The 15,332-nt window shown below is 49.3% G+C and overlaps 1 protein-coding gene across 5 annotated transcripts in view; it reads right to left on the bottom strand.

Annotated features, from left to right (window-relative positions):
* The window catches only part of PRXL2A (peroxiredoxin like 2A), an 18,716-nt gene extending 3,384 nt beyond the window's left edge, over positions 1–15,332 (bottom strand). Inside the window, exons 1-5 of one of the 5 annotated variants that reach the window (XM_020899062.2) lie at positions 15,135–15,332; positions 4,667–4,846; positions 2,535–2,626; positions 1,747–1,887; positions 1,020–1,184 (exon numbers count right to left, since the gene is read on the bottom strand). In XM_020899062.2, coding sequence (XP_020754721.1) covers positions 1,020–1,184; positions 1,747–1,887; positions 2,535–2,626; positions 4,667–4,844 — 576 coding nt within the window. In that variant the 5' untranslated portion in view covers positions 4,845–4,846; positions 15,135–15,332. Of the gene's footprint in view, positions 1–1,019; positions 1,185–1,746; positions 1,888–2,534; positions 2,627–4,666; positions 4,847–8,723; positions 8,867–15,134 lie in introns of those variants that run through there. The other 4 variants (XM_020899067.2, XM_020899061.2, XM_020899065.2 and 1 more) reach the window with 4 other exon arrangements.

The raw sequence follows: 15,332 nt of genomic DNA, 5'->3' as shown, positions 1-15,332 counted from the left end.
TTCTCCCTACCTGGTAAAAGTATGCAGTTAGCAATGTCAGTAGGGATCTCCACCATGAAGACCAACCCTGTCTTTTTGGCTGTGCCACGAGGCTTGCAGGATCTTAAGTTCCCCAACTAGGGATTCAACCTGTTCCCCCTGCAGTGGAAATGCTGATTCCTAACCACTGGACTGCCAGGGAATTCCCAACCCTGTCTTTTTTTTACAGATAAGCCCAAGTATTAATGTCATGCCTAAAGCTGGCGAGACAGGCCTAGAAGTTTAGAAGTCAGACCTTGAGTCTCTGGGTCCTCCTGCCAGGCCTCGAGTTGGCACCCACTGAACCCTGTCCTGGCTCTGCACCTACTCAGCCTCTGCTGGCACTGCCCTGAGTCTGACATGGACATCTACCCACCACCTCTTTGGCCCACAGAGTCCTCATCTCTCTACACCTTCTCCTAGGCCCCTGTTTTGGATCCCCACGGCGGGACCCAAGCCAGAGTTTACAGAGAAGTGTGCCCTGCCACCAGGACCCCATGTGGAAAGCATCCCTCCCACCACAGCTCCCAACTGCTCCCCCAATGAGGTCTGTTTCCATTCCTTCTCTCGTCACTTTACTATTCATCCTAAATGACAGGGAACACTGCAAAGGAGTAAATTTTTCACAGAATAAAGATTATGCTTTTGTTCTAACGTGGAAAACAGAACTCGACATCAGAAAACCTGGGTCCAGGCCCCCACAGTGCCACTGAGGAGCTGTCCTCGTTGGTGCGCTTGCGTTCACTCACCCCCCCTCACAAGTTACTCACCTGCAAGGTTCAGACTATGTTGTGATGTTACTGTGACGGGGGAGGGGGCTCCCGTGTGAGGTGCCGAGAGAGCAGGAGGGTGATACAGGACTATAAACTCCCTTCCCCATCCTCATGCTCCCTGGCTTTCTGGAAGGAAGGCTGGGAGACTCTGATTAGGGAAAGTCACCCTCCCACCGATAGATCGGTGTCTTGTGCTCACAGACTCCCAAGTGAATGCTAGGAATTTACCTGCTTTCCTGGTCCCATCACAAAGACACCTCCAAGGATGAAGCCCTCGCCTTCAAGGTTTCCAGAAAAGCCTCCATTCCAGGCCCGGAAGAAGTTTCGCCAGACGCCCAGACGGACAAATCCCATGAACACCATCTTCCGTCTCTGTGGGCCATAGAACTTTTTCTGCAGGATTGAGGAGGACAGACCCCATGTGAGTAGCCTGTATACCTGCCTTCCTGCCTTCTGCTGGTTCACATCCTCCACCTGACACACACACTGCTCCCACCCAAGAGTGCTCTAAACTGCCCAGGACCAAACAGAACCCTGCAGCTTGCAACTCTGACTCTAATCTCTTGCTACAGATGTACAGGCTTCTTGGGCCCGACCAAGAGATAACAGTCCTACACTCTGCAGAGAGGGATGTAGGGGAAAGAATAAGGGCCACAGTGAATTACGGGACAGGGGTTGGTGCTGGGCACCCCCCTTCAGGGTGGGGGACCCAGTGGAGCTTTTAGCTATTTTCAAGGCTCCCATTCCCAGGTCACAAGTCAGGAAGGGCTCAAGTAAAATCTGAAGGACAGTTTTTAAGTTTTTTTTTTTTCACTCGTGCTCTGCTCAGAGGGCTGAGCAGCTGAAATGGAGGCCAACTTAAGCTCCTGGCCAGACAGGCTTGGAGCCACCAAACTCTTCATGCACAAGCACCATCCCCAGCAGTCTGTGTCTGACTGGCTCACATCACACATACCTCTTCATCCAAGAAGATTTCTCCTTTGAAATAAGGCTGGAAGTCCTTAACTTCATTCTTGATGTGCTCCTTTACCACTGCATAGAGGGGGACGCCCAGCTCGTCCAACCTGGACCTCAGGGAGGACAAATCTGCAGCCTCCTGCAGAAAAATGGAAAGGTCAGGGGCACGAACTCCTGGGACGGTGTGGGCCAGCCAACACCATCTCCTACATGCCCAGAGTGTAGCAAAGACACATGCACCAAATGCAGGAGAACAGGCTCTCATGCCCACTGTACTCACATGATCAGTAAGACTGAAATCCCCGAGTTTTGGATCCAAGGCTGAGGGAGGCAGTGAAGTCACCACCTCCAGCCCTCAGCCATCGAGCAGGAATGACAGTGGCTCCCCAAGGAGACAGTGGGTCTAATCTAAAAGTGTGGCCATGCTTCCCTGGGTGCCAAAGCTGCACCATAGGTGAGGCTGCCCACATCTCTACCAGTGACAATCCAGACAGCTCATTTCAGTAAGCAAAGCCCTGCGCTGAGCATCAGGAACACAGGAACTGGAGCTGGTACAGGACAGAGTACAAGACTGACAGGCCTTGGGATTACCAAAGGAAAGTCAAGTATGGTGCTAACCCTCGGATAAGGTGAGCTCTTACATGAAAAGAAACAGAATTAGACCAAAAACAAAAAAAAAACCCTGGAATAAGTAACAGACTGGGCCAGTGTTGATCCTGGCTGGAAATGCCCTGGTCCCCACTTGCTAGGATCCCTTCCTACGAACAGGTCCTCAAATGCACTCACCTCCCGACAGAGGAAGCAGCCTGGCCTCCGCACAGCCATAATCACAGCTCCATTCTTCTCCCAGAGTGCCTTCGCTTTAAAAGTTACTGCATCTGAAGAGAAGAAAAGAGAATTCAGTATCATTTCCTCTCGCCTGCCCCCAACCTCTAAGCACCTCATAAACAGCAACAGGCCTAACAGAGGACCTGGAAAAGTACTTCACACGTTGAGAAAAAAATCAAACAGGAAACACAGACAGGCAATATTCATCTTTTGGAGGAAAATTAATCTAGTGTAAGAGTCCTACTCCCTAACCAGAAGCCCCCTCCCCCATAAAAATCTAGTTGTGAACTTGAATATCCCAAACTGGAATATTTCTGGAGAAGTAGTGTATTCCTTTGCTGGTCTCAGTGGACCTTGTAACAATGCTTTAGGGATAATATATGGCTAAAACTTGAATGAGATCTTGCACTTGGCCAAGAAAATCCCAACTCTGAAGGAAGTATTTGAAGAAATTAAATCAACTGAAATTTTTTTTTTTTAATTTAACCTCAATATGTTAACTCCAGTGTTATCCACAGGAGAGGGCAGAAAATGCCCAAAAAGGAGATGCTTTGGGTAGCAGAGTGGTACAGCTCAAGCCCGGCTCTGGTCAAACTGAGTCAGTCACATCTAGGTGTGAGCCCAGGCAGGCTCTGTCTCCTCTTTGAACCTTCCTTTCCCTATCTGTAAATGCAGATGCCTAGCAGCTCCACTTTGGGCCACAGGGAGTATTAAAACATGGATATAAAAGAGCTCACTGCAGCATCTCATAATAGAGTCAGTGAGGGCTGAGTAAGCACTATCCCTTATTGTTTCAGTGAGGAATCCATGTGCCTGTGAAATGTTACATAGGAAAATAAAGGTGGGAGAGGGTTGAAACCAAATCATACAGGGAAATTCAGGGTTGAATATAGTGAAACAGAGCTCTCCGTCTGCAGGGCTTCTTAGTCCTTTACCAAGGGGACCTACATCATAAATCTGCAATCACAGTTCCTGCCTTCCCTTCACAAGCTTCCTCACTTACTGAACAGAATCAATGGTCTCCCTTTGAGGGGTCAACCCGGAGACAACCCAGTCACTTGCACCTAACTCTCATGCCCACTGAACCCACACTATGGGCATGACTGAAACCCCCTGAACTTCGGGTCCAAGCCAAGAGCACAGGAAGGCAGCCGAATCATCACGTGTGGCTCTCAGCCATCCAGCAGGGACTCCAGTGGGCTCCCCAAGAAGAAGGAGACAGGCGGGTCTATTTTAAAATGTGACTGTGCTTTCCCGGGTGCCACAGGCGAGGCTGCCCACATCTGTACCTGTGACAATCCGGACACCTCATTTCAGCAAGCAAAGCCCTGAGCTCGCATCAGGAACATGGAACTGGACACACAATATTTTTCTTTCTTTTTTTTCATTTTTCAAACTTATTGGACTCAGGAGCTCCTGTTTTCGAAGATCCATCCATGCCTGTGAGCATGCTAAGTCACTTCAGTCGTGTCTGACTCTTTGCAACCCTATGGACCGTAGCCCACCAGGCTTCTCTGTCCATGGGATTCTCCAGGCAAGAATGCTAGAGTGGGCTGTCATGCCCTCCTCCAGGGGATCTTCCCAACCCAGGGATCAAACCCACGTCTCACTTCTCCTGCATTAACAGGTGGATTCTTTACTACTAGCACCACCTGGGAAGCCCCAGGCGCCTTGAATTCCTCAGAACACACTCTGGAAGGTTTGGTTGAGTTGACCATGGTGCAGTGTTACTAAATATTACGGAACAATTATTACATTTAGAGACAACATGAGAAAATGAACAATGCTTTTGATAAGAAAAAGCTAAATTGTAAAAGAAATCATGTACACCAAGATCATAACTACATATTACAACATGTACACCTGGAAAAGAATGTGCAAAAATAAAAAAGATTATTGTGTTAGGGTAATGGTAATTTAAGATTTAAATTATCAGTAATTTTAAAAGTATTATTAAATTTTTCCTAATGTTACACTGCCTTCTCAGTGAAAATAAAAAGAAGGAACTACTTTAGAGAGAAAAAAAAAATAAGTAGGCCTGCATCTCAGTGCCCTGGAAAAGTACTGACGCTGGTGGGGTCACCACTTACCCTTCTCCAGTGTTTTCAGGTCTATGTCCTCCAGATACTCCAATGCTGCTTTATGGGGCTTGGCCAGAAACATGTCTGTGTTGGCCAGGAGCAGTGCCAAGGCAGCGGCTCCAATGGCCCCCGCACCAATGGACCACATTCCCATGCTGAAGAAACTGGGATCCTGGAGGAAAGACATTTCTAGGGATTGAGAGGAAGGAAGAAGATGTTACTGCTCCCACAGGACAGCTGTAATCTGATCTCCAGGACAGGGCTTCGGCTGGGCAGCTAATCAGGGTGCCAGAGGCCAAGGCAGGGGGAGCTGCAGCATCAGAGATGGGACTGGACAAGGGCTGCTATCAAAGGATCTGCCACCATGGGGGCCTGGGGGGTTATGACAGACACGTGGAGGCTCCTGCCCCAGGGAGCTCACTTCCAGGTCAGGAGCCAGACAAGAAAGTGACAGCCTCTCTTGCTGCTCCCTCGCCCATGCCCAAAGCTGTCACCTCCTGGTCTGATGGTGTTCCTCCAGGCTGCATCCCCCAGCACTTCCCTCCCTCCTCATCAATGCCTGTCAATGCCTTCAGTCCAGGAGTCACAGCTCCCACTCCCTGGCGAGGGAGCAGCTTCTTGTGTAATTAGATTACTTAGAGTGCCAGTCCCCTTGTTGTTACCCTATACTTCATCCTCGCTGTGAACCCCTCAGACACAGAGAGACCAGTCCTCCTATTTCATCCAGCCCCCAACAGGGCCTCACTCAAGGCAGACAGGCAATCTGAGTACATTCTCCCAACTGAGAAGACCTTTATTTTCTGCTCATTATACAAATAAAACAGGCTCGAAGTAAAAACAAGCAAATAACAAAAAAGGAGCATTACATAAAACCATAGTTGACAACAAAGCAAATGTTCTCTAAACATCTACCACTTACTATATAGTTTAATAGAGATGGCTACTATTAATCTGACACTTCCCCCTGTGAACAGAACTACACAGATGTCTGCTGAAGGAACGGGGTCAGAGTCTGAGAGAGTAAGCTTCGTGTAAGAAAAGAGCATGGTGCTGGGGGGGGACTGTTCCAGAGGGCTGGGCAACAGATGTCTGCGCCAAGCTGGGGGCTCGGCGGTTGAAATGGAGGTGCAGGCAGGTCCTATGGAATCTAGCCTCATCCTCAGCTCATGCTCAGGGGCTGCACTAGGACTTCCTCTAGTTGGGAAGCCTTGTGCTTCTGGGTGCAAGCTCCTCGAAGCAACCCACGTCTGTAAGAGTGGCAGATACCCTATCCAGCCTTCTTTTCCGGACAACCGCTTACAGTATCTGTCTTTCCATTTGGCCCACTAGCCATCCCAGGATCTGACTTATAGGAGCCTTCCTCCCTAAGTACTAGCATGACTTTATCTGCTAGGATCACTGGGTACCCTCTTGAGGTGTGTATCTCTGTGTCTGTGGCCCACCTGACCAAAGACTTGACTCCCCCTTGTAAGACTCTACTCAGGAGAGGATTTCTCCAAAGGTTTAAGCAAAGGCCCAGAAATTCACGTGTCACAGCCAAAGGAGGGGGCTGGGAGGGATCCACTGCCAAGAGGTGAGGTTGGGAATAACGAGGGCTTTGGGCAGAAATGGGTAGGCCAGATTAGTGTTTAGAACAGCCTGCAAAGTTCAGACTTGAGTTCAGACATGAAAGAGGACTTCCAGGCAGTGGGTGTGGGGTGTGAACTGGGAATAACCAATGAAAATAGCCTTTAAGAAAGAGGAATCTGGCATCTGTACCAGAGGAAAGAGGAAAAAGAAGGGGTGTGTGTGTGTGTGTTGTTTGTTGGTGGAGGGACTGAGTGAGCTGGGAGAGAAGCATATCGTATAACCTCAAAATGTGCTCTTATGGGCTGGCAGCATTGGCATCAGGGAGAACTGAAGAATTTCCAGTCTTACCTCAGAACTAAGGAATCATAACCTGCATCTTCATCAGATATGGCAGGCAATTCACAGGCACACTGGAGTGTGAGATGCATTGTCTTAGAACAAAGAATTCAGGTTTTGTGCTTGGCTGGACATAAGCCACAGAACAAAGTGCAGCTATGAAGGCAGGCTGGTCTTGGAGAGCTGGGCCTTCCTCAAGGGCCAGCTTCTATTCCCTCAGCTCACTGTGGGAGGGCAGCCACAGTGACAATGAGAGTCAAAAGCCAGGACATGTCTCCACATCTCTGCCCGGCATGTCCTGCCTCATTCATTCTGTTCTTTTAAGACTCAAATACCTCTTCCAGAGGTCTTCCTGGATGTTCTGCTTACCCCCACTTTCCCTCTAGAGGGGATTATTCTCCCTAACCCGCATCCACATTGCACCATGGTCCTTCTGATGTGTTCAACACACTCATTTGGACCTGTTTTCAAGCTGTCTCTCTTTTGACTCTGTTCCTCAATTTATCTCTGAATTCCCAGTGGCCAGCACAGGGATTGTTTGTGGTCCACAGTGGGTTTTTCATAAACGTGTGCTGAAATGAATTTGACAAGATTGAGTGATGGAAATGGTGATTTATGGATGACCAAAGCACTTGGGACAAGCAGGAAAGAACATTCCACAGGCTGACTTTCAATTTTTTTTTTTACGTGGCAAAGTTATACATTACTGGATTACGGTTCATAGTACAATCAGGGGGAAAACCACAGCTCTTACCTGCCTGCTATAAACAGGAGATTCTCCAGAGCGTGGTACAATTTCTGTAACTTGACGCATTTCCAAAGCCTCCTTGGACTACTGATAAGTGTGTACGATTCAGATCCACATGGTACGGTCTCTGATCACAGATTTGATACCATTTCTGCATCGGTTCACAAAGGCCAGCTTACACCTACCCTTCCAAAGGACTCGCTTCAACTCCTGGGACAGATCATTTCATTCTAGGAAGTCCGGGGACCCTCACGGTCAGCTCTGCATCCTTCTAACACACCACTGCTGTTCCTGGAGACAAATAGGCTCCATCTCTCCACTGCCCATTAATCATCATTGAGCCTATTTGCTCCTGAGTACAAGGGAATCAGGTTCAAACAGACTCAACATTTATTTCCAAACATTTATTCAGCACTGATCTGTTTAATAAATGGCAATTTGGGCATTTTAACTAAATGATAAACAGTCCTCTAGGAGCTACAGGCCTAGTACGCTGGTAACAGAGTGGAAGGGTGAGGGGAAAAAAAAAAAAAGGTGAGAGACAACACCTCAGGCAAGGTATCAACACTGGGCTAGGGCAGTGCAGGCATGAAAACACTTCTATCTGGTCTGGGTAGCCATAGATGCACCTAGAAGGAAGTGGCTTTGGAGAGACTCAGAGAGCAGGATGGAAGAACTAGGCTAGGCTGGGACTCAATAAGCCTGGGAAACAGCAGACTGGCTGGGTGTGAATGTCCTACAGGCCCCTGACTCCCTACCTCAAGTTCATGAGCTGGAACACAAGATATGGGCTTCAAAACTCCCAGGAGCTTTGTTCAGCACCCCATCTGCACCTCTAGCTATGATCTGGAAAGCATGAGCACAGAGTCACCCCTTTGGAGAGCTCCGTCCTCAACCTCAGGCCCCAAAGCACTAAGATGTGAGAGTGTTATCAGCACCAGAGGGGAGAGGCGGGCCTCTCCATGAACAGATGCTCCCAATGGGCCTCTAGCAGCTGGCCTTCTGCCAGAGGAAAGTAGTGAAAATTGACTTCTACCTATAGAGTGTATAGATCCACCTCCCAGCCAAGCTCCCCTAAGTTGCAAAACAATTCCCAACCCAACAGGCCTTGGAGCATGTGCCATGCAACTCTCTGGCTCTGAAACCTGAATCACAGCTATTTCCACTCACAAAAAAAAGCCTGGAGGTAGAGGGAAGCTTAATATCTGCATGGAACAATGACTAATCACATGAACCTAACTGGAGAGAACCTAACCTAACATGGCTACTAACTGGAGAGAGAGGGTGGCTGGTAAAGCAGCACTTAGTACCACCCAAAATAAGCGCCTTAATTTCACTCTCTCTACAGTCTTATGATGCACATAGTCTCCCATTATGCAGCTGACAACACTCAAGTTTAGAGAAGTTCAGTACCTTCTTCCAGTCACAGAGCTAGCAGGCAGCAGTACTGTCTCCTGGATCCAGACCACTAAGACCCCAAATCTTTCTACTACCCAGGCCTCTCAAAGCGTTCACTGGTGGGGTTTCTGGAGGTCAGGGGCCTGGTGTCTTTTGTCCTAGAATTTTAAAAGATCAACTTATTTTTTCATTCATCACATACAGTCAAACCACATGTTGAAAGGAAATTCACCATGTGACAGATGTCTCTTCTCTTTCCTCCCCTCTCTATCCCCCTTCTGTTAAGGAAAGGGTCAGTGCTTCTCTGAAAGATAATAGTGAGGCTGTTTACAGAAGAGCCGGCCCCCACCTGACACCACCACAGTATTCGGTTCCCCACTGTGGGACTTATCTGATCTGGGCTCTCCCATAGGAGAAGGTGAAGCCTGATAAGATGACAACAACAGCTGGGGCGGCTCGGAGTGGCAGTGCTGGGCTGGGATGAGCGTGGGAGTAGGAGACACAGCTGGGTTCCTGAGGCCCTGCTGGCTTGATCCCTCCCCTAGTCTCCTTTTCCTCAACTCCAAAATGAGGGGGTTGGATAAGGTGAATGGCAAAGCTTCTAAAGCACCCAGTGACATGCAAGATTCTATGAGGAACAGCTCACTTTGGAGCCTGTGCATTCTGGGTTCCTGATCGTAACTCTACCTCCACCCCCTCTCCCGTCTCAAGTTCAGAGTATTTCTTCCCCGATGCCCAGAGCTTCATAAGGCACCTCCCCTCACCCACATATGGTCCCTTATCCCCAACCTTTCAAACCTGGGAACCAGGCACTCACCATCCACCATCCACAGGGTGCACACCCCGGCTTCTGCTGACCCACTAGGAGTAGGCAGGGAGCAGGCGGCAGGAGAAGGCGGGAGGCGGGGCTCTGGAGTCCCGCCTATGGCCCTAAGCTCACTCACTCCAAAGGCAGGACCCAGGCCACCCAGAAACCCTGGGGCACCTTCAGCTGCCAATAGTCAATCTCCAGAAAACATCAGTATGGACAGCTGCCAAGACCCCCTAGTCCTTCAAAACACTGAGCAAATGTTGAGTCATTTGCAGTCATGCAGATTATAACATTTATCAAGTGCCAACAGACTCCCTCAACAGACTCCCTCTCTGCTTTCTGGAGCAGGCTAATGAAGCAAAGTCCTTAACGCAGCCCTTAACGCAGTCCTGGGGTCACAGTAACTGAAATAAAAGGAGATGTCCCTTTCTCCATGGTTGCTTGTGTAACAGACAAACAAGCCGACTCCATGCTGGATCTATTCCTTTAGCTCTAACCCTTGTACTCTGTGCTTAGTCACCTGCACCTTTGTGAAAGAACACTGCCTAGAGCCTGAAATATACATGAAAGCCTATTCTCAAGGCTTTGATCTTTAAAAATAACAATTGTCTTGTTGATGGTTTATAGGAATACTCTGACCAGACCTACTCTGACAGCTGCAAGAACAAAGAATTCCTGCAACAATCAGCCATGTTCCCTTCCCTTTCAGTATAAAAGCAGCCTGAATTCTAACTCAGGTAACATGATTCTTTGGGACACCAGTCCACTGTCTTCTTGGTCTATTGGCTTTCTGAATAAAATCGCTATTCTTTCCCCTGACCCCTTGTCTCCCAATTTACTGGCCTGTTGTGCGGTAAGCAGTACAAGTTAGGCAGACTGCTCCCTTGCCCCATCCTCCACCCTACACCACTGAGGCCACTTACCTACTGTCTCTTCTTCACCTCCCTCTGCCTTCCCTTCTTTTCTTGCCACTTCGAGACACCTCAGAACCCACACTCCGTGCCTCAGTGACCTCACCTATGGCCAGTGCTTCACCCACCACCTTGGGATTGACTTCCATGTTCCAAGTGCTGCTCTGGACTCGAAGTTTCCACTTGAGAGTTCTATAGTTTATCTCTGACCCAAAGCTGACATCCACTAAAGTCAGTTTCTCTTCCAGAGTTCCTTTTCCCTAGCTCAGTGAATGACACAATCATGGAGCCAACTGTGCAATCCAGAAAATGAGAATTGCATTTTCTTCTTCATTCTCCCTCGTCACTGACACAAAATCAGTCAGGAAGTTCTGTCCATCTTATGCAGTGGGTTCACTACCTGTCCTCTTCTTACCTTCATTGCTGCTGTCCAGAGTGAAGCCCTTATTACTTCGCACCTGGCCTCAGGAACTACAGATCTGAGGTTGGCTGGCTCCAGGCCCTCTTCTGCTTATTCTCCATGCAGTAGGCAGATCAACTGTTACACTTCCCAGCCTGATCACACCCTTCCCTTGCTTTCAGATTATCACTGGCAACAAACTCTGCAACCCACCACCAGGGCCCTTCACAGTTCAGCTTCAGGCCACCATTCTTGCCTCACTCCCAGCCATTTCTGCACCCTCCTTGGTCACTCAATGTGCAAGGACTATAACATGTCTTGTTAGGCCTCCGCACTGCAGCTTGTGCTGTTTCCGTTATCCAGAATGCCCTCCCCACCTAGGCCAACTAGGTAAAGGCACAGGACATGTTAACACTTTCTCTCCAGAGCCTTTCCTGAAAGCCTTGACAATTGACTGCTCCCTCACTTCTGGTTAGACTACATGCATGTGTGCAAATACACACATAACTTTTGCACATTGCACAAGCAGATGGATTTAGTGTATTTAGTTATTTACAAGTCTATCTACACAATATGGTAGATCAATCTGAGGGCAGGAGCTGCCATCTTTATCCATTCCTGCAAATTCAGCATTTAACATAAATCCTGTCAATTACTAGGCATTAAATGTCTGGATGCAATGATCTCAATTTTACCCTTTGAACTCCACAGTGAGGCAGAGTTGGAACTACTTTGTAGCTCGTTTGACCTTCAAGAAAATACTTGAGCCTGGGGCTTAGGTGACCTTAGGTTGGTTCCTAGCTCCTCTGTTCATTGGCAGGGTGATCTGACGCAAGCTCTGAAGACGCACTGGGCCTGAGTCTACTCATCCATACAGAGGAAGGAACTAGAAAATTTATGAGGTTGTCTCAGTTCTGACATCCAAAGACTCTGAAGTACTGCATGACTGTACCTCCAGGGTTCTGACATCCAGAAAGTTATGGGGACATGTGCCACTACTGCTCTGCTGCTGGGTGTGTACAGTCTTAGCCTCCGCTTCCCCAGGCCTCATTCTGCCTGTTCAAGGAGCTGCCTCTGGGCAGGAACTGATAAAAGTCTTACTAAAACAAGGTATCAGCACTGGGTGGGTTAATTCATGCCCGAAACAAGTAGAGGCAGCATCATATTCCAAACATTAAGGGTACACCTGCCCAGCCAAGCCCCACCCAGGGAATCTTCCCTACTCAGAATGAGCTGGCTTGAGGCAGAGACAGAGCAGGAGGAAGAAAGGGGTCCTCAGGAAGACAGAAGAAACTAGGAGGCTGGAAAGTATGCTTCATCTTCTTTTCTTTGCTCTCGCTAATGCACGTTCCTTCAGAGTTCTAGTTCAGCCCCTCTTTCACTAAGTAAAAGAAGAAATTAAGGCCCAGAGATGGAACCAGCTAGTCCCAGGTCACTTATGGGGAAGACTGGTTAGTGGCTGTGATGGGTCTCAGGGCTCCCAACTCCCAGTTCATGGCTATTTAGCTTGCATTGGACACACCTGCAGAGGCTGGAACAGTGTGGGGCTCAGGAAAGGGACCCACAGATCTTCAAGTCGGCTCACTGGTCTGAAGAAGGCTGAAAGCAAAACTGCTCCTGAATAGAGCCTGGGAAATCATGTGGCCAGAGAAAGCACTAATCTCTCCCAAGTCCAGTGCTTTGTGAGCAGTTTATAATTCAAAGTCAAATGTTTTCTTGAGGGTCACATTGCCCATTCTTGGCTGAGAAGCCATTCTGTACCTCTCCTCCCCACAGTCACAAGGTCCTCTTAATTCTGGATGATAAAAAGATAGCCTTGAAAATGACAATTTAGCAGCCTAGTATCATGGCACCTAAGGCCCCAGGAGCAATAGGGGATGCACTCCCACCCACCCTTGTCATCAAGCACCAGGGAACTAGCCAGGTGCAAGGAGCTCTCACCTACTTGCCTCAGTCTCCAACTTCCTGCTCTGCTCCTTGGGGTGACTGTCTCCCAGATGCCAGATTCAAAAAGATCTGATCAGATGCTGAATGCAGAACAAGAGGACATCTCAGCTACTGGGAAACTTGCCAGTGTGAGGAATGTGAGAACTGGGAGACATCTTTTCCTCTTATCAGTATCCTGAGGCTAGAAAGTCTCCTCCCACCCCCTGCCCTGCAAAACCCCTGGCCATTCTGCCCTCTGCTTGCATAGCCTCCAGTCTGGGCTCAGTTATATAAGTGTGGATGGGAAGGCAAGTGCACTACCATGAAAGACACTGGGCTTCAGGACAAAAATCCTATTTCTTACTCTTTGATTCTGAGAGTTCACCTTGTCCCTCTGAACCTCAGTGTCTTCTTTAAAATAAGGGCACTTTCAGAAAGAAAATATGAGAAGAGCAATGACGAATGAATTGCAAGGCAGCACTATTCTCTTCTTTGCAGGGCTCAGATTCACTCATTCTCCTACAAGGGCAGGAGATCTGAAGCAGAACAGACACCAAACACTGAACAGCTGCTCTAGCTGTGTCACTGCAGGCCCGCCTCCTGGGCCTAAGTTCTGGGTCTGGAGGGAACCCTGGCTGTTCTCTGGCCCCTCTGCCCACTCTCCAATGCATACTCCAGGCTGCCCTTCCACAGCCCGCCAGCACCAGAAAAGGCAAAGGGCCCTGCTCATCTGTAATCTCCCTGGGCCAGAGGCTGCTGAGCTCAGGGGTGAGGCTGGTTCCCTGCAGACAGTTCTTGCCACACACGCCTCAGCAGAGGGATATGTGGAGTGTCTCTGCTCAACATTTCACAAAAAGGCAAGTACCCAGCTGGCAGGACAGCTGCCTTATTTCTAGGATACTAAAAGATCCTGGGGCTTCAAGCCCCAGAATTCCAGTTCTCACCAGACTTTCCAAGCACTCTTTAAGTGACAGGAGCAGATAAAGTAAGAAATGTCTTCGTTCACCTCAGGAACACTGCATAAGTTCTCAAATAAGTGGCATGCCTTTATAAACAAGGGCAATATAGGAAGGTTCACACAAAGAATAACTCAAACCTAATTCAAATTGCTGCACGCTGTAAGAACCTGGACAAGGCTCTGAATTAGTAAAACAGGAATGATTCCCAAATTACAAAAGGTAACCTACAGAGTTGTAGAACTGAAGGATAAAATGTATGCGTGGTGTGTTGTAAGCTACCTTACAAAGAGTGACAAAATGTGAGGTGTAATTCTTACTCATTTCTAGATTAGTCAGTGTTTGCCCCTAAAATGTTGCCTGTACATGAGATGGAGGGTTCCTAATGGCCGGATACGTTCCAAGGAGACAGGGTTTCTCATCTGCCTGACTGAGCCGAAACAGGAGCATCCGAGACTTCCCAAGCTGGCTCCCAGACAAGGCTTAGCTAAATAAATCTGAAGTAATTATTTTCTGTTTTTAATCATCTGCCAAGTTCAAAGGAAAATACATTAAAATTAAAAAAAAAAAAAAAAACTAAACGGAGGGGTAGGGAGCTGGGTTGTGGAAACAGCCTCGTGTGTAGAAAAGAAGCCCAGAGTCAGCTGGGGCTAAACCCCAAGCTGGCTTCTGGCCTCCCTGGGGGTGCTGTCTCCCCACGACCCTGGCCAGGCTGGGCCTTAACCACCTTCTCCAACTGCTTCAGCTCTGATCCCTGCAACAACTTCGAGGCGCGACTGTCTGATCATCAGGGCCTTGATTTTTCATTCCCAGACTTCAGCACAATGTTTTAAAATCCGTACGGTTAGGCTCTTTTCAAAGTTGCCTTTGTGGGAGGGAGGCAAAACAGGTGCCTCTGAGATAATGAAAAAATGAGAAGCCGCTGCCCCTTAAAACACAGAGCCCCACATGACCAGGTTCTTGGCCTCCACCTGCACATTGCCAGCTGGTCCACCGGCCACCCCTTGGGCAACAACCCCAGGCCCATCCTGCCTCGGGCCCACAGGACAGACGCGCCAGGACAGAGTCCGTTTCTCAGTTCTTTGTCCCAACAGTCTAGGCAGGCCGGTGCCATCAGCCTCTCTCAAAGCCTGGGGACGGTGAAAAGGGTGATTTTGGGGGGAACGGATCAGCGCCGGTCCCGAAACCTGGTTTTCTGACAGCAAACGCTGGGTTTTTTTCGCGGAGCGCGGGGCACTGGGGTGGGAGGGGCGTCGTCCTCCGCGGGAGTGGGGGCCCCCTGGGGCTCAGCAGGTGCGGCAGCACCCGGCCGGCTCGCAAGCAGCTTCCCGTGGGTCCCAAAGCTGATCGCCGGGCGGACCTAAGGAGTCCGGCATCCAGCTAACCTGCGCGCGCCAACCGGCCTCGCTCTCCCCGTCCTACCTGGGTTTCCTCACCTGCCTTCGCGGACGTCACGAGTCTCGCAGCCCCCTAGCGCGCCGCACGTACGATTCTCGCTCCCCGGCCTCCCGCCTCCTCTAAGGTACGATGCCGGGTGGGCTGACTGACAAAACCCTCCCGGGCCCAAAGGGTCCCAGGGGTGGCCCCCGCGCCTGCGCAGGTTCGCGCCTGCGCCGCCGC

The sequence above is a fragment of the Odocoileus virginianus genome, chromosome 7 (assembly GCF_023699985.2).
Source record: "Odocoileus virginianus isolate 20LAN1187 ecotype Illinois chromosome 7, Ovbor_1.2, whole genome shotgun sequence".
NCBI lineage: Eukaryota > Metazoa > Chordata > Mammalia > Artiodactyla > Cervidae > Odocoileus > Odocoileus virginianus.
Note: the sequence above shows the minus strand (reverse complement) of the source record. Positions and strands in the feature narration are given on the sequence as shown.